Source organism: Heterodontus francisci, chromosome 13 (assembly GCF_036365525.1).
Source record: "Heterodontus francisci isolate sHetFra1 chromosome 13, sHetFra1.hap1, whole genome shotgun sequence".
Lineage (NCBI taxonomy): Eukaryota > Metazoa > Chordata > Chondrichthyes > Heterodontiformes > Heterodontidae > Heterodontus > Heterodontus francisci.
In genome coordinates, this window is record NC_090383.1 from 109,987,250 (window position 1) to 110,008,673 (window position 21,424).

The 21,424-nt window shown below is 38.8% G+C and overlaps 2 protein-coding genes across 2 annotated transcripts in view; one reads left to right on the forward strand and one right to left on the reverse strand.

The window, feature by feature from the left end:
* LOC137376583 (transmembrane protein 179-like) overlaps nucleotides 1–19,910 on the forward strand; it is a 31,894-nt gene extending 11,984 nt beyond the window's left edge. The window contains exon 4 of the mRNA XM_068045414.1: nucleotides 15,970–19,910. Within this exon, the coding sequence (XP_067901515.1) occupies nucleotides 15,970–16,053 (84 nt within the window). The 3' untranslated portion in view covers nucleotides 16,054–19,910. The remainder of the gene's footprint in view (nucleotides 1–15,969) is intronic.
* sccpdha.1 (saccharopine dehydrogenase a, tandem duplicate 1) overlaps nucleotides 1–21,424 on the reverse strand; it is a 65,712-nt gene that overhangs the window by 43,083 nt on the left and 1,205 nt on the right. The gene's annotated exons all lie outside the window — the stretch shown is intronic.

Here is a 21,424-nt window from a genome sequence, read left to right on the forward strand (position 1 = left end):
TGAACTCTGGCAGAAAAGTTTTGTACTAGCTCCAGTTCTCATGAACTTTTATATTAAAAAAAAAATTATCTTGTATAGAATTTGATGATGGTGTGGGTATTCACACTGAAACCAAATGCCTGGTGTTTGAGAAAGATGGAGAAATGGCATCTAACTGTCAAAATATAAAAGGGGATGGTAGAATTCAAACCTTGTTCCACTGAGCTGAATGCTCTTGATCCTTTACAATTAAAGGCAATTAATATGTTCTCCCCACTTTTATCTTGGATGCTATTCGAGCAAAGATATACTTTCTTGGGCTTTAACATTGATGGGACAGAATTTCAATGTGCCAGTCAGCTCTAGTAAACACTCCCTATTGACCAATAGACATGCTGAATACTGCTTTAACTAAATTTGCTTTTTCTTGTGGAACCTAAAGTCTTGTCGGTGATTCATTTACAACACCAGGATCAGTTCATTTTCTGAAGTGACTTACAAAATTGTACCAAGTTCTGTAACTCTTGATTGTGTATTTGCCACCTGTGTGCTCTATTTCAAACCTAATTTCTGGATAAGCTGGTACCTTGTGTATAGGAATTGAGATGCTGGTATGAGTTTCAGAAAATGGTCTCGAAGCTGTTTGTTTTTCAGATTCCTATTTAATTACTGCAGAGAAATCTGAAAAGTAGCATAAATGTGCAAAATAGGATATATAATCAGTCAGGAAGTCAACAACTTTTATGTTAGCAATGAAGGTGTACAGCATTTTAGAAAGGAACAAGGAGGGGTAAAACACATTGTGAAGGAATAATGTCCTGTAAAGTTCTTGCATTTGCTGAACACTCATATTAGAAGTGTTACGACCAAGGCAGGAGTAGTATGCACAGTTAATTCAGTCCCACTACTCCACAGGTTATAGCATATCAAAGTTTCCCACCTACTGAAGACCAGCCAAATTTAACATTATTTTCCCCCAGAATGAAGCACACCAAACCAGGTTTTTTAAACCAAATCAATGTTATTTATTAGAAAAGAAATAGTTCTTAATTACTGAAATAAATCTGAGAACTCCTTAATCCCTTAACCCCCATGGGAAAGGGGGGAGGTGCAACAAGACCTGGGTGTCCTTGTACACCAGTTGCTGAAAGCAAGCATTCAGGTGCAGCAAGTAATTAAGATGAGTGGTATGTTGGCTTTCATTGCAAGAGGATTTGCGTATAGGAGCAAGGATGTCTTACTGCAGTTATACAGGGTCTTGGTGAGACCACATCTGGAGTATTGTGTGCAGTTTTGGTTTCCTTAACTGAGGAAGGATGTTCTTACCATGGAGGGAGTGCAAAGATTTACTAGACTGATTCCTGGGATGACAGGATTGACATGAGGAGAGATGGGGTTGACTAGGCCTATATTCATTAGAGTTTAGAAGAATGAGAGGGGATCTCCTAGAAACACATAAAATTCTAACAGGACTAGACAGGCTAGAGGCAGGGAGGATGTTCCCAATGGCTGGGGAGTCCAGACCAGGGGTCACAGTCTCAGGATATGGGGTATGCCATTTAGAACAGAGATGGAGAGATTTCTTCAGAGGGTGGTGAACCTGTGGAATTCTCTACCACAGAAATCATTAAATATATTCAAGAAGGAGATAGATATATTAATGCCAAAGGGCTATGGGTGGAAAAAGTGGGAACAGGGTACTGCATTAGATCAGCCATGATCTTTTCTGAATGGTGCAGCAAGCCTGAAGGGTTGAATGGCCTATTCCTACTCCTATTTTCTATGTTCCTCACACATACATTCAAAGAGAAACAATTAACTGGTTTCAAAAGGGTGCATTACTACTGTTCCTTAGGAATAGGAGGAAAAATAGAGGTTCACGTTCTGGTACAGTGAGGTGTCCCAGAGTCAAATAGTCAGATGCCACTAAGTGTCTCCAGGCGAGCTTGTTGAACAGGCTGATGGGTAGGTGTTCATGGCAATTTAACTGCAGCAAGTGTCACATAGGTCTTCTATCAGGGGTGTAGCAACAGATCTGCTTTGGTTTTGAAGCAGCAGTCCAGCACTAAAAGAATTCAGATTTCCTAGAACACAAGTGGCAGCAGGAATCTGCCACCTTTCAAATGCAAGATTCCTTTTCAAGAAATGCAAGTCTCCTTTAGAGAAGGGTAACACTTTTGTGGGTCTTTTCTCTTGCTGCAGGCAGGTCAAGCAACAATTTCAAATGCCTGCCCTTTGTCCAATTCATAGACTTTTAAAGGGTCCAAAGTGAAAAAAGAACCTTCCTGAACATAGTCACATGTCTGGACACACTTCCCTGGTTCAAAAACTGCTCTGAAGAAAGGTCAAATCCCTGTGATTTCCTTGAAACTGCTGATGTGCCTGACCTTTTACAAGTTTAACTTCCTTTCAAAACACCCATAAAGTTCAACCCTTGTTCTGAACTTCCTTTCAAAACACTGCAGCAATTCCAATTATTTTTGCAGATGATCAAAATCTTTCCTCATTTTTTTGAAACACAGGTCCAAGATTTTAGTACAAAAATGAACCCTTTTGTGACGCAAGGTCTAGATCTGTTATCTAATTGAATGGTAGAACAGACCGAATGGCATACTTTGGTTCCTTTATTCCTATTTGGTCTTTTCCACAGGTGTTGTCTGACCTGTTTCCAGCATTGTCTGCTTTTTTCTTGTAGCTGTGAAATCTATTGGTATTAATTTTCTGGTATGCAATTAGCAAGATTTTTCTCGTCTCCACTTTTTTCTTGAATTGTAAACTTGGCTTTCAGATTTGACAGATGTTTGGCAAACAGCTCAAACTGTTATGTCCAGACTGTGTATTAAAACCAGAAATCTTGGGGCTCATTAAGTACATATAATACCACACTGACCTCTTTCTATGTCATCCTTCCATAGGATCAAAACTCATCATATCTAACTCTAGTGGTTTTTTCCCTCACACTTTCATATTTTGCAGACCATTCTGGGTATTGATTACTTTGTGTGAAATGGTGCTCCCCATCAGACACAATCTGAATTACCACTTTATATCTATGTCCCCATAATTCTGTATTTGTAATGAACATAAGCATGCATGCTTCACTTAACATCTTGTATACTCCACAAGGTTCATTTATTCTTCCTTTCAGAACTTAAAACACAAGTTTATTTCTAACCTATCCTATGACACTATCAGCTTTATGGCCCTTGTTACATCCAGGTACTCTGTTTTCCCTGTTCTTCAGTGAGCAGAACTGAACATTGTTCAAGACAGAGCCTCACCAAATCATTACATCTCTTCAGCATAAATGCCTCAAACTGTTGATCTTTTAGTTTGACAGTATTGTTCAACATTGTTTGCAATGACTGGACATAGTCAGTGTTGACCATCACTTGCAGAACTCCTTCAGTCCCTCTCATAGCTAACTCTTTTAAGCCAAAATATGGCCTCGGGCTGTAGCTGTAACCAGTTGATTCTATGCAGCCTGCCAGTGTCTAGCAAAAGGAAAAAAAAAAAATCAAAACTGCACATCTGGAGTACAGTATGCACAAATTGGTCCTCGCTAGGGTTTGACACTTGCCAGGTCCAACCAGAAAAATGCTAACCGTTGCCAGTTCTGATGAAAGGTCACTGACCTGAAATGTTAACTTTGCTTCTCTCCAATGCTGTCAGACCTGCTGGGTACTTCCAGCACTTGGTTTTATTTCAGAAAAATGCACTTTTCTTTTAACAAGCCAGTCCATTTCAGCGGCAGTGAGGTGGGAATTGGTAACCACTCAGCAAACTTTACTGCTCAGCTACTGTAAAATTCCACAGCACACCATATAGTGATAGTTTAAAAAAATAAACTGGTTGCTAATTGTCAGCTATATAAAAGCATTAAACAGCAATAAAGCAATTTACTAGCTATAAAGTGCACTTTTCTCCTGTTTCCACACTTCATGCTGCTTTCTGCTATACTTGGCCAACTTTTTTTTGGGTATATTAGAAACTGAAGTAGTCTTGGCTTTGTGAACATTTTCTACTGCACTTTAATGACAATGTTAAGGATGTTCAACCTGGGGCAAAGCAAATAGTAGTATGGGCAACAAAGATCAAATACAGTGGTTATTCACCAGTCTATCTTGGAGTAAAGCAGGGCCCAATGGAAATTAGTTGAATTTTATTTCAATTAAACAAGATAACATTTAATTAAATTCTGAAACAAACAAAAACAAGCCCCCCACCAAAAAAAATCAATCCAACATTAAAGTGACGGGGCGAGAGGTGGAATCCAAGCTCAATACTATGTGGACTTGAAAATGCTGCTTCATTCTTTCTGTTGAGTTTTTGTTTTCCTTAACCTAATTTTCAATATGCAAATATAAGATTATATTTTGAGCTATTATGAAATCACTTTACAAACTAAAAGCGTTAGGACAAATTTTATAGGTGTTAGTATGATTGAAATATCAGTTTAATACTGCTTAAATTGCTTTTTAGAAAACTTTTACAGCAGTTGTCAAGTAACCAGTTTGTTATGGCATAATATCAACTAAGTATTTTTGGGTAAATTTGTATCATGTTCATTAGCATATTAATTTATGTTTAAGTGTGGAAATGACCTGAAGGATTCACTATACAAATAAATGGCATAGCAAATTCTAACGTAGCTGTTAAAGCAATTCATTTTGTGTGTGGCTCACCAAAACTAAGTGGCCCTCCAGCCCAAATAATTGCCTAACCCTGTTAAGTTTTTTTTCCCCCAATGTTTAAGCTGTATTTACTTGTATTGAGTTTTGTTTGCCATAGTTGTGCACACTTACAAATGTTATTTATTCAGTTATTTATCCAGGTTTTACCCATTGCCGTAAACTTGTGCAGTAAGCTTTCATGTTTTTATATTCGTTCATGGGATTGCCCTTGAGAAGGTGATGAGCTGCTGCCTTGAACCGCTGCAGTGCTTGTGGTGTAGGTACATCAACAGTACTGTTAAGAAGGGAGTTCCAGGATTTTGATCCAGTGACAGTGAAGGAACAGCGATACAGTTCCAAGTCAGGATGGTGTCTTGGAAGGGAACTTGCAGGTGGTGGTGTCTCCATGCATCTGCTGTCCTTGTCCTTCTAGGTGGTGGAGGTCACGGGTTTGGAAGGTACTGTCAAAGGAGCCTTGGTGAGTTGCTGCAGTATGTCTTGAGATGATGCACACTGCTGTCACTATCTGTGCTCGAGGGAGTGAATGTTGAAGACGGTGGATGAGGTGCCAACCAAGTGGGCTGCTTTGTCTTTGATGGTGTCGAGCTTCTTGTGTTGGAGCTTCACCTATCCAGGCAAATTGAGAGTATTCCATCACACTCCTGACTTGTGCCTTGTAGATAGATGGTGGATAGGCATTGGGGAGTCAGAAGGTGGGTTACTCACTGCAGAATTCCCAGCCTCTGACCTCCTCTTGTATCCAGTGTGTGTGTGGCTGGTCCAGTTCTCAGTAGTAACCCCCCAGGATGGTGTTCGTGGGGGATTTGATATGGTAATACCATTGATCATCAAGGGGAGATGGTCATTGTCTGGCACTTGTGTGGGGTGAATGTTACTTGCTACTTATCAGTCCAAGCCTGGATGTTGTCCATATGTGGCAAGACCTGGACATGGGCTGCTTCAGTATCAAATGGTGCTGAACATTGTGCAATTATCAGTGAACATCCCCACTTCTGACATATGGAGGGAAGGTCATTGATGAAACAGCTGAAGATGGTTGGGCTTAGGACACTACCCTGGAGGAACTCCTGCAGTCATGTCCTGGGACTGAGATGATTGACCTCCAACAACCACAACCATCTTCCTTTATGCTCTGTATAACTCCAACCAGCAGACTTTTCCCCTGATTCCATTGACTTAAGTTTTGCTGGGGCTCCTTGATGCTATACTGTGTCAAATGCTGCCTTGATGGCAAGACAGTCACTCTCTCCTTGCTTCTGGAGTTCAGCTCTTGTGTCCATGTTTGGACCAAGGCTGTGCCAAAGTCAGGAGTTGAGTGGCCCTAGTGGGACCCAAACTGAGTCAGTGAGCAGGTTATTGCTGAGCAAGTGTTGCTTCATAGCGCTGTTGACAACCTCTTGCATCACTTTGATCGAAGGTAATTGGCCAGGTTGGATTTGTACTAATTCTGTGTACAGGACATACCTGGGCAATTTTCCACATTGCTGGGTAGATGCCAGTATTGTAGCTGTACTGGAACAGGTTGGCTAGAGGCATGGTTAGTTCTGGAACATAAGTCTTCGGTACTATGGCCGGAATGTTGTCAGGACCCATAGCTTTTGCAGTATCCAGTGCCTTCAGCCGTTTCTTTACCACATGGAGTGAGTTGGATTGGCTGAAGACTGGCATCTGTGATGCTGAAGAGCTCGGGAGGAGGACAAGATGGATCATGCACTCAGCACTTCTGGCTGAAGATGGATGCAAATGCTTCACCCTTGTCTTTTGCACTGATATGGTGGGCTCCCCCCCCCATCATTGAGGATGAGGATATTTGTGGAGCCTCTTCCTCCTGTTTAATTGTCCTTCACGACTGGCTCTGGTAGAATTGCAGAACTTGGATCTGGTTGGTTGGGTTCGCTTATCCCTGTCTATCGCATGCTGCTTCTGCTGTTTGACATGCAAGTAGTCCTGTGTTGTAGCTTCACCTGGCTAACTCTTCATATTTAGGTATGTCTGGTGCTGCTCCTGGCATGCTCTTCTGCACTCTTCTTTGAACCAGGGTTGATCCCCCTGTCTTGATGGTAATGGGTAAAGGCCATGAGATTACAGATTGTGGTTGAATACAATTCTGCTGCTGATGGCCCACAATGCATATGGATGCCCAGTTTTGAGTTGCTAGATCTGTTTGAAATCTATTCCATTTAGCATGGTGGTTATGCTAAACAATACCATGGTGAGTATCCTCAATGTGAAGACAAGTCTTCATCGCCACAAGGACTGTGCGGTGATCAGTCCTACCAATATGGTCATGGATGCATCTGCGATGGGTAGATTGGTGAGGACGAGGGTTTAGTTTTTCCCTCTTGGTTGCCTCACCACCTGCTGCAGACCCAATCGAGCAGCTATGTCTTTTAGGGCTCAGTCAGTAACTTGAATGATTCACAGCAGGTCAACAAGCATATGAACAAGAGTAAGCTATTGTGCCCATCGAGCCTTTTCAGTCATTTGAGATCCTGGTTGATATGTAACCTAACTCCATAATACCTGCCTTTGCCCAGTATCCCTTTTGGATAACCAGTCTATCAATCGGTTTCAAAACTAACAGTTGATAGTGTGAATTGTGATTTGCAGAAGAGTTCCAAACTTCTACCACCCTTTGCTTGTAGATGTATTTCCTAATGTCACTCCTGAAAGGTCCGGCTCTAATTTTTAAACTATGCCCCCTAGTCCTAGACTCCCCAGAGAAATATTTTCTCCATCTACTCTATTCCCCTTTTAATATCAAATTTCAAATCAAATTACCCCTTAACTTTCTAAATTCCAGGGAAGAATGTAATCTCCCCCTGTGATCTAACCCTTGGAGTCCAGTTACCAATTTAGTAAATCTATGCTGCACTCACTCCAAGGCCATTATATCCTTCCTAAGGTGTAGTGCTCAACTGTTCACAGTACTCTGGGTGTGGTCTAAGGGCTTTTGTTATAGCTGAAGCATGACTTCTACCCCTTTGTATTTTAATCCTCTAGCTATCAAGGCCAGCCTTCCTTTTTTTTCTGTAGTTCATGATTTTAATGGTCGATGTACTGAGCCCTAAAATCTCTGGACCTTCACTGTTGTTTGCTTTTCATCATTTAGAAAGTACCCTGTTCTATCCTTTAGGTCCAAAGTGGATGACTTCACTTTTGCCTTCGTTGAAATCCATTTACCAGTTTTGCTCAGTCACTGTACACTATTTACAGTGCTGCCTAGCTTTGTACCATCAACAAACTGATATGTACCTTTCTATTCCATCACCATTGTTAATAAATATGGTGAATAATTGAGGCCCTGACACATCCTTGCGGGACACTGGTCACATCCATCCTATTACTCCTACTGTCTCCTGCCACATAACCAATTTCTTAACTGGGTCAATCATTTGCCTTCAATTCCAAAAACTTTAACTTTAGCCAACAATCTCTTATCCTGGAAGCCCATATAAATAACATCTGCAGACATTCCCCTGTCCACTATTTCAGCTACCTCTTTTTAAAAAAAAAAATCAAGTTGTCCGGCATGACCTACCCTTTACAAATCCATATTGTGCTCTCTGATCAACTGAAAATTGAAGGTATTCAGTGACCGTATCCTTAATTATAGACTTTAATTTCATGACTACAGATGTTGGGCTAATTGGGTTTTCCTCCTTTGCCTTTCTTAATGTCATTTTCCAATCTAAAGGAATGGTTCCCGAATAGAGAACACTTCGGAAGAATATAGTTAGGCCACCTACAATGTTCTTGCCTAATTTCTTTAAATGCTGGGATGGAAACTCTGGTCCTGGGGATTTGTTACACTTTAGTAGTTATTTTTCTTGCATTCAGTATTACCTTAGGATGCCTGGCATACTGGCCTCTTCAACTGTATATACTGATGCAAAGTAATTAGCATGTCAGCCATTTCCTTATTTCAGTTGACTCCATTATCTGTTTAAGGGATTCATTGCTCCTGACCACCCTTTCCTAATATTTTACAATATCTTAATAGCCCTTGCAAATTTTATTCCCTTTTTATACCTCTGTCACCCTTTGCTGTTCATTTTTTTCCAGTTGCCAGGATCTGTGTTTTTGTGCATTATGTAATTTTTAGTTTTACATTGTCAAAGTTGTCCATGGCTCTTTTTTGACATGTAGAGCTTTGCCCTTCAGTTGATCAGCTGATATATCACATTAAATTCTCTCAAACCTCTTACTGACCTGTCATTTTACCCACATTTGCCCAGTTTACTGTGGACAGTCTCACTGCATTGAAGTCAAATTTACCTAAACCTAGATTTTTCACTTTCAAACACTGAACTCAATCATATCAATCAAATATTCATGCACTGTTGGGCTGTTAACCAAATCTGACTCATTCAAAAATTGAATATGTTGTGACCCCTTGGTTCTAGGTTATATTGCAGAAAACTATCCTGGACACACCCTCAAGAAATTCAGTGCCTTTGTGCAGGTGCTAGTCTGTTTATCCCAATCTATAGAACAGTTAAAATCCTCATTTAAAACCACTCTGCCTTTACTACATGCTTGTCTAATTCTGCATTTATACAATCTACCACTTTGCAGCTGCTCCCAGAGAGCCTACACACAACTCCCATGAGTCTTAAATCCTTTTCCCTTTCATAATTCTACCCTTAAAGTCCCCATGGCCTGTTTATATTATATCCTGTCTTCCCATTGAAGTGATTTCATCCTTAATCATGAAGGCTATTCCTCCCCTCTACCTCTTTGTATAGACCTTTAACATGCTATATTTTGAAAAAAATCTGCACTAGCATTTCGGGTGTAATTTACTTTAGATTTCCAGCATTTGGTAATCTTTGTCAAATATTTAACTTACTGCCTCTTCAGATAAGTCAGCTTGAAGCTCTATTCAGGTGTTTGCCAGTTTAGATATAGTAATACTGAAAAGATTAATTTGTCTTTGTCATTCAGATGCTGCTTGGCTAATTGCATGCTTGCAATGTTTTATTTTTGTACTAAATAGTTTTTGGCTGCTTTCACTCTGGCTCAAAGACTCTCAACTAATGACACACATGATATCCATCCCAGCATTACCAAAGCAGTATTGTTATGACTGAGGTGGGAGCAATGCACTGTCAATTCAGTCCCATCACTCCTCAGGTCACAGCATATTAAAGTTTTCCCACCCAACTGGAAAACAGCCAGATTAAACACTCTAGTAGCCCCTGGAATAAAGCAGACCAAACCAGATATGTTTAGACAACAAATTAACTATTTATTAAAAACTAAATCTTAAACACCATTAAGATGAACCTATGTCTAAAGACCTTAACTTATTTTAACCAAACTCCCCCATATTCTCACTCAAATCAATGGTTAACCAGTTTTTTTTTAAAGAATGATGTTTTAAAAAGTTAGCTGTTTAAGAATAAATAATTGGGTTGTTAGTCTTTGTGGGTTACATTCCTGATGGGTGAGGTATCTTGGTGTAAAAATAATTAAATGCCACTCAGTCTCCATATGGATTTGAAGAAAGTGTTTTAGTAGATAGGCATTCAAACTTTGGCTGCAGCAGGTGTCAAACCGCTCAGTCGAAACCTTACTGCAAATTCCAGGAAACCCAATTAGTCAAGAGATTCAAACTTTAAGTTAAAAGAATTTTTCTACCTCCAGCAGTACAAATGGTGTCTTCAAAGGGTTTTTTCCTCAGGCAGTTAACACAGCCTATAGCTCATTGTAGAATTTCTGATGAGAGAAATAGATAGCTCTTTCCTTCGCTGGTGTCTCTAAACTGGTTTTAGCTGGTTTTTAGTCAAATTGAAACAATGTGACCTCTCCCCTGTTGCCTAGGTAATAAGTGCAGCTGTGGCACACTATTGCAAACAGAGGAGTAACAGTTCTGTGATAGTACTGAAAAATATCAGTTCAGCAGAAATTTTGCAGCTGTTCAGAGAATGAGCACCATAACCTTTTTAAGAAGTTACCTGATGTAAAAGTATTTTTCTCACTTGTACTGAAATTAAATATGAACAAGTCAAAATCTTTAGTACAGAATAGTTGATCGGATTTGACTGCAACATTAAAACTGACAAGTACCACCCAATTAATGCTTTTGCATATTCATTTACTGCTGATGGTAAACATTTAATTGTTACTAAGCAGTTTAGTGAGAAACTAGATTTTTTTGGCTCTTAATATACTGAGCAGTAACCACTGCAAAAAAAAAAGGCATTTCACTCTCCCAGGAAGCACTTAGTAGTATTTCTTTAATGTAAACTGCAGAATGTCTCTTTTTGTAATTACCTTGAAGCAGTGTAGAGTAGATTATGCTAAATTATGGTTTACTGATATGTTAGACAGTGTAGTCAAATAATAAACTGCTTTCATGTTAAGTAGATGAGTTGGTTCACTTGTAAATGATTAATGTAGATAAAAAGAAATCAGTGTGTGGAGGAGGTATTTAAAATCACTTCAATTGGGCTTTTCTAAATTAAACTTGGATTTTAAAATTGTGTAATAACTGTCCCAGGAAAGATGAATTCTAAAATTAGGGTTTAATTGGATGCATGTTCACTATGAAAAGCCAGTGTTGGCAGAATATATTTTCAAGCATGTAGTAAGCCTTGTTCTGAGGTGTATGGAAAAGAGCTCTTGGAACAGTTTTGAAGAAGAGGGGAGTTCTCTGGTATCCCTCAATCAACATCACTCACAAATTATCTGGTCATTGCCATAATGCTGTTTGTGGGAGCTTGCTGTGCATCAATTTTCTATTGCATTTCTTGCATTACAACAGTGGCTACACTCCCAAAAGTAAAGTACTCATGCTATAAAGTCCCTTTTAACCATACATTGACTATATAGTTTCACTCCATTGAAGACAAAGTTTTCAGCTGTGCTCCTGTACTTCTCTTCCATCTTCAAAAAACTTTCCTTCCTATGGAAGCTTAACTTGCAGTACAGGCAGAAGCTTTTGGCCCTCGACTAGCTTCTCAGGACAGCAGTTATACATAATTCCTCACCCTTGCTTTTCGTTTGCAACTCCAAGTTCCTGGCCAACTCCCTTTAATTTATTTATGGAAATGGCTTCCACCAACTTTGGCTCTAAGAGTGTAACAATGCAAATCATGCTAAGTCACTGCAAATAAGCACAACAAAGCAAACATTGAACTAGATTGCTAAATCAGTAGTACTAATATGAAGCAGTGGTGGTGTATGAGTATAGTTTGGTGTCTGAGATATTAGAAAAGGATCCAAATGCTGAATTGCAGAGGATGGCAGATATTAGTCTCTGTTCGACAACACAAACTTGCATTTATATGGTGCTGTTAAGGTAGTAAAATGACCCAAGGTGTTGCATAGGAGTATTAGCAAATGAAATTTGGCACTAAGCCATGAGATAAGAGGACAGATTCCCAAAAAGTTAGTCAACAGAGCGTCACTTAAAGGATGAGACATGCAGAGAGCTTAGGGCTTTGAAAGCATGGTGCAGCAATGAAAATCAGGGATATGCAAGAGGCCAGAATTGAACGTATGCAGAGATCTTCGGGTTGCAGGAGGTTACAGATAGGGAGAGGCAAGACCATAGAAAGATTTGAAAACCAGTTTGAGAATTTTAACTTGATTAGTACCTTGAAAGGAGGTGTATTGAGTGGTAAAGTAGGCAAAACCAGGTGCAGATGATTTTGCTCACTCTGGGAAACTCTGATGGTTGTCAACAAGGCCACCATCTTCCCAAAACAGGCAGAAGCTTCTTGCATAAATTTAGAGAGCTGATTTCACCTCATTTTCAAAAGGAACAATGCTAGTTCCTGTTTATGCCCATAAAAGCTGGCCACTAGATGAAGATTAGTTGTCTTTTCGAACAAGACCTCTCAGCTTCCAGCAACTGATACTCCATTTTTTTTGCTACTGCTGAAAGCAATTTGCTAATTGGAGTTAAGATGGGTGAAAGGGATTTGTAGATTGATTCTTGTTCCATAAATTATTCTACTTACTTCCCTTTTTGTACTTAGAGGATCACTTGAAATCCCACTTTATTTGGCCTATTTGCAGGAAGAAAACAGGGATACTGGTTAATGTGAACAACATCCGAGGAAAAACTAATTTGATTCATCCTTAAACATATAGGCCAAGGAGAAGATCCCTGCACTTAACTAGAGAGCAGGCAAGAGATGTGCTTCACAAAGGTGGTGTAAACCTGTGCCATATGCTGCAGGGTAACTTCATCAGTCTCGACAGGAGGCATCTCCACCTGTGGCAATAAAGGTCAGTCATTACACCACAGAAGGTGGCCATTCAGTCCATCGAGTCAGTCCCATTCCTCTGTTCTATCCCCATAATCTTCTGGGTTACTACATGGAGTAACATAAGCCAGCCACCAATCTATAGTGTTATGACCGAGGCAGGAACAATACACTGTCAATTCAGTCTTGTCACTCCACAGGTTGCAGCATATTAAGCTTTCACACCCAATTGGAAAACTGCCAAATTAAACACTCTAGTAACCCCAGAATGAAACAGCCCAAACCAGGTATCTTTAGACAACAAAAAAAAAACTGATGCCTGAACACTATTAAAATAAACCTAATTTCTTAAAATCTTAACTTATTTTAACCTAACTCCCCATTCTCTCACATTCAAAAGTAACAGTTAATTGTTTTTTTTAAAAAGTGGAGTTTTAAAAAATTAGCTATCTTAATAAATAAGTCTTTGTAGGTTATGTTCCTGGTGGATGAGGTCTTCTAATATGGAAATAGGCAAAGGCCACTCAAAGTCTTCATGTGGATTTGATGAAAATAGTCCTTCAGAAGATCGGCATTCAACTCTTTGGCTGCAGCAAAATTACAGTTCTTGGAACGATGAGCACAACAGTACAAAGGCTTTTTTTCTTTTCTTGGAATTAACTGGGCTTGTAGAATCAACAGCTCCTTTTCTCTTCAGTACGCCCTGCTGCAAAGTCTCTCCAAAATAACTGGTTTCTGCCAGTTCCGCACACAGCCAAGTGGAAACATTACCATGTGACCCCTCTCGCTGTTGCCCAGGGTAACACAAAATGCAGCTGTGGCACACTGTCTCCAGCACTTTCTCCTTTAAAGATACTGTTCTTAATAGTCTTAAAGGCATATACACTTTTTTTTAATCAGAGGAGAAAAATAATTACAAGTCTGTGACAACAGGTATAACACATTTTATTTGATATGTTATTTGGCAGAGCAAATGCCTTCTTCACTTTCCTATAGCTGTGGAAACAGCAGAAGTCTAGATTTTTGCCCAGGTTCCAAGATTTCCTAAAGCTCGGCACCCACTATTGGACATATTGGCCCCCATCTACATTCTTTATGAATCACTAAGGTTTCTATTCCATCAATATAGGTGGGCAGGTTAATGTCCATTTTTGCAGCAACTGTTATAATAACTACCAGTTACCAGTCCTCCATTCCTCATTGTTTTACCCAGGATGCTACCCTCTGCAAGCCTGGCTTTTATGAAGTAGTTTTCCATCTACAGACACCTGATCACATTCATGCTTCTTTGAGAGTCATTATTGAGGCTGTGAATATTAAAGTGGAATGTTAAAGCAACAATTCCAGTACTTTTGTTTTTTTATACAGTATTGGGAACTTTCTGCCAGTAAATAGATCACATCACTGGGGCTTTCTGTATACTGCATTTATGAATAGTGTTACTCAGGGAGGAGGACACTCACTGAAAACACTGAGGAATAGACTGGTAAACTGTTGCCAAAACCTTATTAATGAGTCCTTCATATAGATACCTTAATCTCCTTCCATTAGTAGTCCTTCCAAACCATTTCATTATCTCCTATAAATATAAACTCTGATAATCAACACCTACTCCCCAACTACTAACCAGACCTTTTATCTCACCACAGGTTCCTATCTCCATTGGCATAGAAACATTTTCTGGACACAATGTCAAGGAAGTATCAACTGTTTTTTGTCCTATATTTGTTAATTGCCACTTCTGTGTTTGTTTTGGGGTCTGACTTCCTAGTGTGGTGCATAAGCATCTTTTGAGTGACTGGAGGATGGGAGCTGTTTGGTTGCTATGTCTCAGTCAAAGGCTCCTGAATCAAAGGCCCTTCCGGGCACTGCATCAGTTCAATAGCTGACAGGGCAACTTTGCAATGCGGGCATTGTTTGAGGGGTTTACAGGAGGTCAGAAATGTTATCCAATTCGACAGCAACATCTATGATTATTACATCCCTGCTCCTACTGAACTTGTCTCCACGTATCAACTGATCTACATGAGATCGGACTAGGGATTTGAGGTACAGATCAATGCTTATCCAACAATGGCAGAACACACAAGAGGTTAAAATGCCTACTCCTGTTCCTGTTGAACGAAATGAGGACTCTGCATTTGAGCTACTCCTGGCAGTATTTAAAGAGTAGAAAGGGCTCCTGCTGTCCTGGCCAATATCCATCATGAAATCAATATTGTGAAATTAAGCAGATTATTTGATCATTAATCGCGTTGGTTGTGGGACCTTGCTGCAAGTAAACTGGGTACCATGTTTTCCTACATTGCAACCGTGTCTGCACTTCAACAAATGCTTAACTGGCTGTTAGGCTTTGGGATGTCCTGAGGTGGTGAAAAGCACTATATCAATGCAAATTCTATTACCTTGTAGACTCGTGTTAAATGGAATATATTAAAAAAAACTTACTTGATCACATTTTTTAGCAAATGTACAATAGGAAAATGTAGAATACCTACTTTTATTTACAAAAAAAAAAACTGGGAACTGGACAGAGGAAAATTGTCTGTGGAATGTAGGTGGGCAGGCTGCGATATGACAACTGGCTCAAGGTGCCTTCCTCATCCCATGTTGAAAACAGACAAACATGAAGATCCACTGTATCTATTGTGATTGTATTTTTGTCTCATTTTATAAAATCATTTTGCCAGTCAATGATTTCAGACATTCCTGTAAGCACAGCTTGTTCCATACAATCCAGAAAAACTACATTTTTAAAAATGTCATTTGCAGAGTTATGTGATGCTTGAGGATTAATTATCCCTAATCGTAATCTTCCTACTGGATTAAAGATGGCTCAATGCTATTACTATTTAAATTGTCAGACATTTAAATACACCAGACTTTCAAGAGAAAATTGCCAATATATGTAATTAAAATTAAAATGTTCAGCAGACACCACAGAGCATAAATATAAAAATCCAAGTACAACTGGGAGAGTCTGTAAGGGGTTAATATTACTATAATTGTCTTTTATTTGAAAAACAAAATCCCGGTTTCTTATGAATTTAATAACATTTTCTTCTCTTACCCCTTAGGTATGTATCCCACAGCGAGGAGTCTTTTACAATTCAGAAAAGCAGCAAATTCCAGCTTTTATCCACCTAATTGCTTTGAAGTGAGGTTTCCAGCCAACATTTACATTAGTACAAGTGACAATGTGAAGACAAATATCTAAATGAAGTATAGTGATGCAAGTATGGGGCACATTCATCGACACAATTCCTCCCCTCTGATTCTGGGACATATTTCCAGATAAATGAGTTTATAGCCAGTGTCATAATATAATTACAGTGGACAACAAAGAGTTCTGCTATTTGTCAAATGCACCAATCTGTAATTTAAATTAGTGCATCAAGTTTTCATTAGGATCAAAGGAACCACTGTGATTTTGATCAGCAACTATTATTTGTTCTCTATTTAAAATAACTAAGCAAAATGGGGCAATTGTGTAATAAAAACAGGAAGTGCTGGAAATACTCAGCAGGTCTGGCAGCATCTGTGGAGAGAGAAGCAGAGGTAATGTTTTAGGTCGGTGACCTTTCATCAGAATCAGAAGTTCTGATTAATGTTTAATGCGATATAGACCTGAAACGCTAACTCTGCTTCTCTCTCCACAGATGCTGCCAGACCTGCTGCGTATTTCCAGCACTTTGCTTTTATTTCATACTTACAGCATCTGCAGTATTTTGCTTTTATTTTGGGGCAAGTGTGTTATTGTTTTGGTTAAAAATAAAAGGATCATACATGGCCCCATTAGAAAAGTCTAAATAAAAATTTATCCCCCAACAACCTCTAAAAATAATAGTTTTTGTCAAACAAGTGTACAGAAATTTATTTTGCAGTCTTATAGGTGTCACAGCTTGTACAAGATTATGCTCCTCAGTCTGAAACACACAAAATCCACCTTTCACATAATGTGGGTTGACACAGACCCAAGGTCAACCCCACAACTTCATCTTGGCTCAAGTGTGTAAATTTGCCATCTGAAGATCACTGTACTTGGGTATAATTCTGCCTAAACCGATGTGAAATAGTTCAGCTTGAATTTATTTCTACCATCAGAAAAATCACTGATTTCTAAAGAAAGTTGGATCCCCCCACAATCCCTTTGGAAAAAATGGCATCAAGATAAAAAGGTTCTTTGCATAATAAATTGCAGGCATTTCAGTTGGATAAAAAGGCTGGTACGGCTGCAGCTCATTTATACCCACATCTAACGCGATTTGGGTTTACAGTTCGCATTAAGCATTAATTTCCATTCACTCCATTGCCTTTACAGAAGCTGTGCCTTTCTCTGGAGGGCACTGAGGTGAGGTGTTCACGGAACCAGGAAAAGTAGAGTTGGAGGTTAAAGGAATTGTATTTAGTACACAGACACTATTTTGAAACTGTAGAAAGGTGCAAGTACACTGATCCCGGTCAGAATAAAACCTCAACATCTCCTGAAAGTACAACTGATGTCGTCCTGAATACTTGTGCCATTTTAATTTATACACATGAACAGATAATATTCATGAAATAATCCTGTGAAATTATCCTGGTTTAGCAGCAACACATCTGTTCTGGATAATGTTATACATCACTGAATCAAGCACCTTCATCTTCTCAAACTGTAAATTTAGAAAACAAATCAATTTAATATTCTTCAAAGTGTCTCCAAGATTTGAATGCTGTATAAAATTAAAATATCTTCTATCTAGGCCTCATAACACTTTCATGTGTATATAGTAGAAAACATCTCCAGCAGAACAACTTTTCTTTCTCACACCAGTTCAGAAGGCAACCTGCAACATGTCTCCAAGAGTGTGCAGAATTGCCATTAGAAAAAGGTTGTACAAAATCAGCTTGAAGTGAATCAGCTACTTATTTTTCCCTTTGATGTAATTCACCTCCTACAGTGTAACTGATAATCGTAGACATCTTTGAATTGTAACACTTTGTGGCAGAACACAGAAGCAGTAATGCACTGTCACCCCCAAAGAGAACTTCTCCCCTGAAGGAGTAAGAATCTACAGCTGAAGTTCATTTCTAACTTTTTTTTTTAAATAAAAGTTTCACCGCCCGCATCAACACCCTCTCCCTCCACCACAAAATTTTTCAGACTGGAGGCAAACAAGTTGTTGTTATGGGGCTGGCCTGTGTCTGCATCAACCCACATTATGTGCAAGGTGAATTGTGTGTGTTTTAGACTGAGAAGCATGAGCTTCTCAACATCTTGTGATACCTATAAGACCGCATAATAAATTTCTCTACACTTGCACACCATTTGCCAACCAAAGCCAGAAATATAGGTTATAGGGGGTCAGCCAGCAGAAAATATTTCTTTTAGTCACTGGGACCAGTGGATGGTGTTTCACTAATTTGAGTTTAAAATTAGTCAGGATGGTGTTGGGGAAAGTTGCAAAATACCACAATGATTGATGTGATGGAGAAGAAAAAGGACAAATTAGATCTGTTTCTGTGCTGTACAACTCTATGACTCTAAAGACAGTCAGTATTGGATTAGGGGGTTGGACACATCCAGTTTCTCATATAGAAACCTCTGGTCTTGGCAGTGGAAGTTGAGAGAAAATAGCTTAAAATAGGTATATAAAAAACAATTTCTGAAATTGAAAAATGGGCAAGATATAATCTACATATCCACACCAGTTTTGCTATTACTTCTTGGATTACAGTATTGAGGCAGTGACCAGGAAACCTGGACCAGTAGTTGTATATAGCTAGCTATCCATAAAAATGCTTGCATCTAGCATGCACTTCCTTTGTAATGATTTTCCCATTCTTTTCCGTCATGTTTGAGCATCACATCAGAGTATTAATTTTAATTGTAAGGTATATATACTTAAAAGCAAGTATGCTTTCATTAGTTAGCTTTCATTCCTCCCAATGTTAGGTGGTGCTGCAATTCCAAAATTAATTCCCGAGGACTTTTTTTTTTACAATGCTAGGTGGCACTGTTGCTTTTACCATGTCCACATATGAACCCACAAACAAGTTTTTAATTTTTTAATTCCAGATGTGAACTAATTCATCCTTCAGTCTGGGGCTGTCCCCACCTTCCCAACCACACACCACCACCCTCCCATCCAATCCTGCCACCCACCAGAGATATTCCTTGCTGCCACCAGTTCCCAGGCCACTACTACTTCCTTTGGCCTTGGGTTTTCCATTTACCACTCCTATCCCTTTGAGCCTGCGGCCTGTTTTTTGGCTCTCCTCCTGTACCTGGAGTTATTTCTATCCAGAAGGAAGCAGCAGTTCTTCCACCTCTATTTCAGGCCTTGCACCAGCCCACTCACTTCTGCTCTTCAGGTCTGGTCCCAAAAGGAACCAGCATTTTGCCATTGCTTCAGGCCTCGGGCATCTGCACGGCACCTTCAATCTCTCCTCTCTACTTCGCCAGGAGACACCTATTCTGCCAATGTCCCAACAAGAACAGGAACGTGACAAGATGATATGAATGGGGTTAGGTTACAATTGGCTGCCACAGTTTAACAGCCCATTGATGCACATTGTCCAAGCTCCGAGGAGATAAATGTCTACTTGGGCAAAGTACATGGAAAAATATCCCATTAGGAGTCATCACCTCCAAAAGGTGAAAGGACAAAAATTAGGAAAATAAAAAAAGAATCAAGTCTATTTCCAGTTTATATAAGCTTGTGAACCAAACAGTCCAAGAAAGCCACATTTGTTTTTAAACAGACTGTATCTTACAAGGAAACAGTTTAAAGGTCATACTGTAAATAAAAAGGCTTAAAAGTTATCTTACGAGGTAAAATTCAAACAAAAATGAACTTGGTTTAACTCATGATTTTCTATTTAAGAGCAATGTAAATCTCAAGTTGCAATCTCAAAATACATGGCCAGCGATGAAAATTACATGATTCATTTTACAACAAATAGTTCTGTCTTCAAGTCACAATTCTGTGTATAAGTTTTACATTTTAAACCAATACTAATAAAAATACAATACTTCATGACATTATTGTGGATATGTTAAAATATTTCTGAAGAATGCAATAAGTATGACATAATAGAAAATGAATAAAAACATTTAACAATTCATACATTAAGCACTCAGCTCAAAGAGGTGCAGCTACCTCAGACTACAGAGCTCTATCTTCTACATTTCTAAAACTAACATACCAATCATTTGAATTTACAAAAACAAGAGGGAAATAAAGCTGAAATGATTTGCTCTACATACAGCATAATTTACATTAAATAAATTATTTTTCAAATCATTAACTTTTTATAATAGTGCACTGATCCAGCCAGTAACACACAGCTATTGTGTAGCGCCTTCTATAATATAATCATGCGCCATGATACAGTTCAGGTTAAAAGCTGGCAACTTTATAGATATATATTACTTAAAAGTTGCTATGCTAAAATTTAAGGCCCTTTTACTGAAATTATTAAATGATTACATAATTCAGACTGAAGAATAAGTTTACTGGCAAGCCCCCTAATCCAACATGCCAGAGCATTTTTACAATATTCAACAAAGATATCAAAAGAGGATAACAGTGATTGCTCACTTCTATTTACAAAGACAAACTTGTTAAAGGCAGAACTAATCCACAGAAAGAAAAAAGGAAAATATAAACTAAAAACTTGAAATAAAAACTCAATACAGAACAAAGCAGGTCTCTGTACCTTAAATGTTAATCTCTTTTTCTGAGAAGCTGAACCTACTGTGCAATTGTAGCAATTTTTGTTTTTATAACAAAAATCAGTTACCCACACAATATTTGCAAATGCCAACTGAGTAGAAAAGAGAGATCTGTTACAGAAGCATGGCTTAAAGTGCAATAACATTAAGTGGGTGAGATAATTACTTTATCGGCTACAACCAATGTGTGTGTGTGTACCTTTGTGCAGAGACCTGCTCTTTTCATAATAATGTTTTGCAGTTTAAAAAAAAAAAATTTTTTTTGGGGCTTAAATTAATTGCACAAGATCAATATTTCACACCTCAAATTCAAAACTGATAATGCAGATCTGTGAAATGACTCAGCGCATGCAAGCTGCAACAGAAATACGACTTCAAGTTGTCAATTCCTTTCCGTGGACCCCAGTAGTAATAAAATCACTAACTCCTTAAACAGCTTTCCTCCCAAAATTATTGCACAATGTCAATTTGCCTCAAACTTGCAAAGGACTAAGCAGCAGAATCTCGCAAGTCAACATAGACACCTACCAAGAACAAAGGCGGAAGCCGGAGAGTAAATCAGGTTTCCACCTGTCGGCTTTCTCAGCTTCAGTGCCGAGAGAACAGCAAAAATAATAAGGTTTCTACGTTCAAAAACAAATCAAGATAACCTCAAAATGTTTAAACTTCAAAATATGCCAACCTGAAAGACAACATTTTACATAACAGACACAGAAATGTTCAGCACACTTTATGAACAGCTGAAAGTAATTATAAGACTGTAATTCAACAAGGGCTTCAAAATGGCATGTACCCTACCACTGATCCGCAAGGTA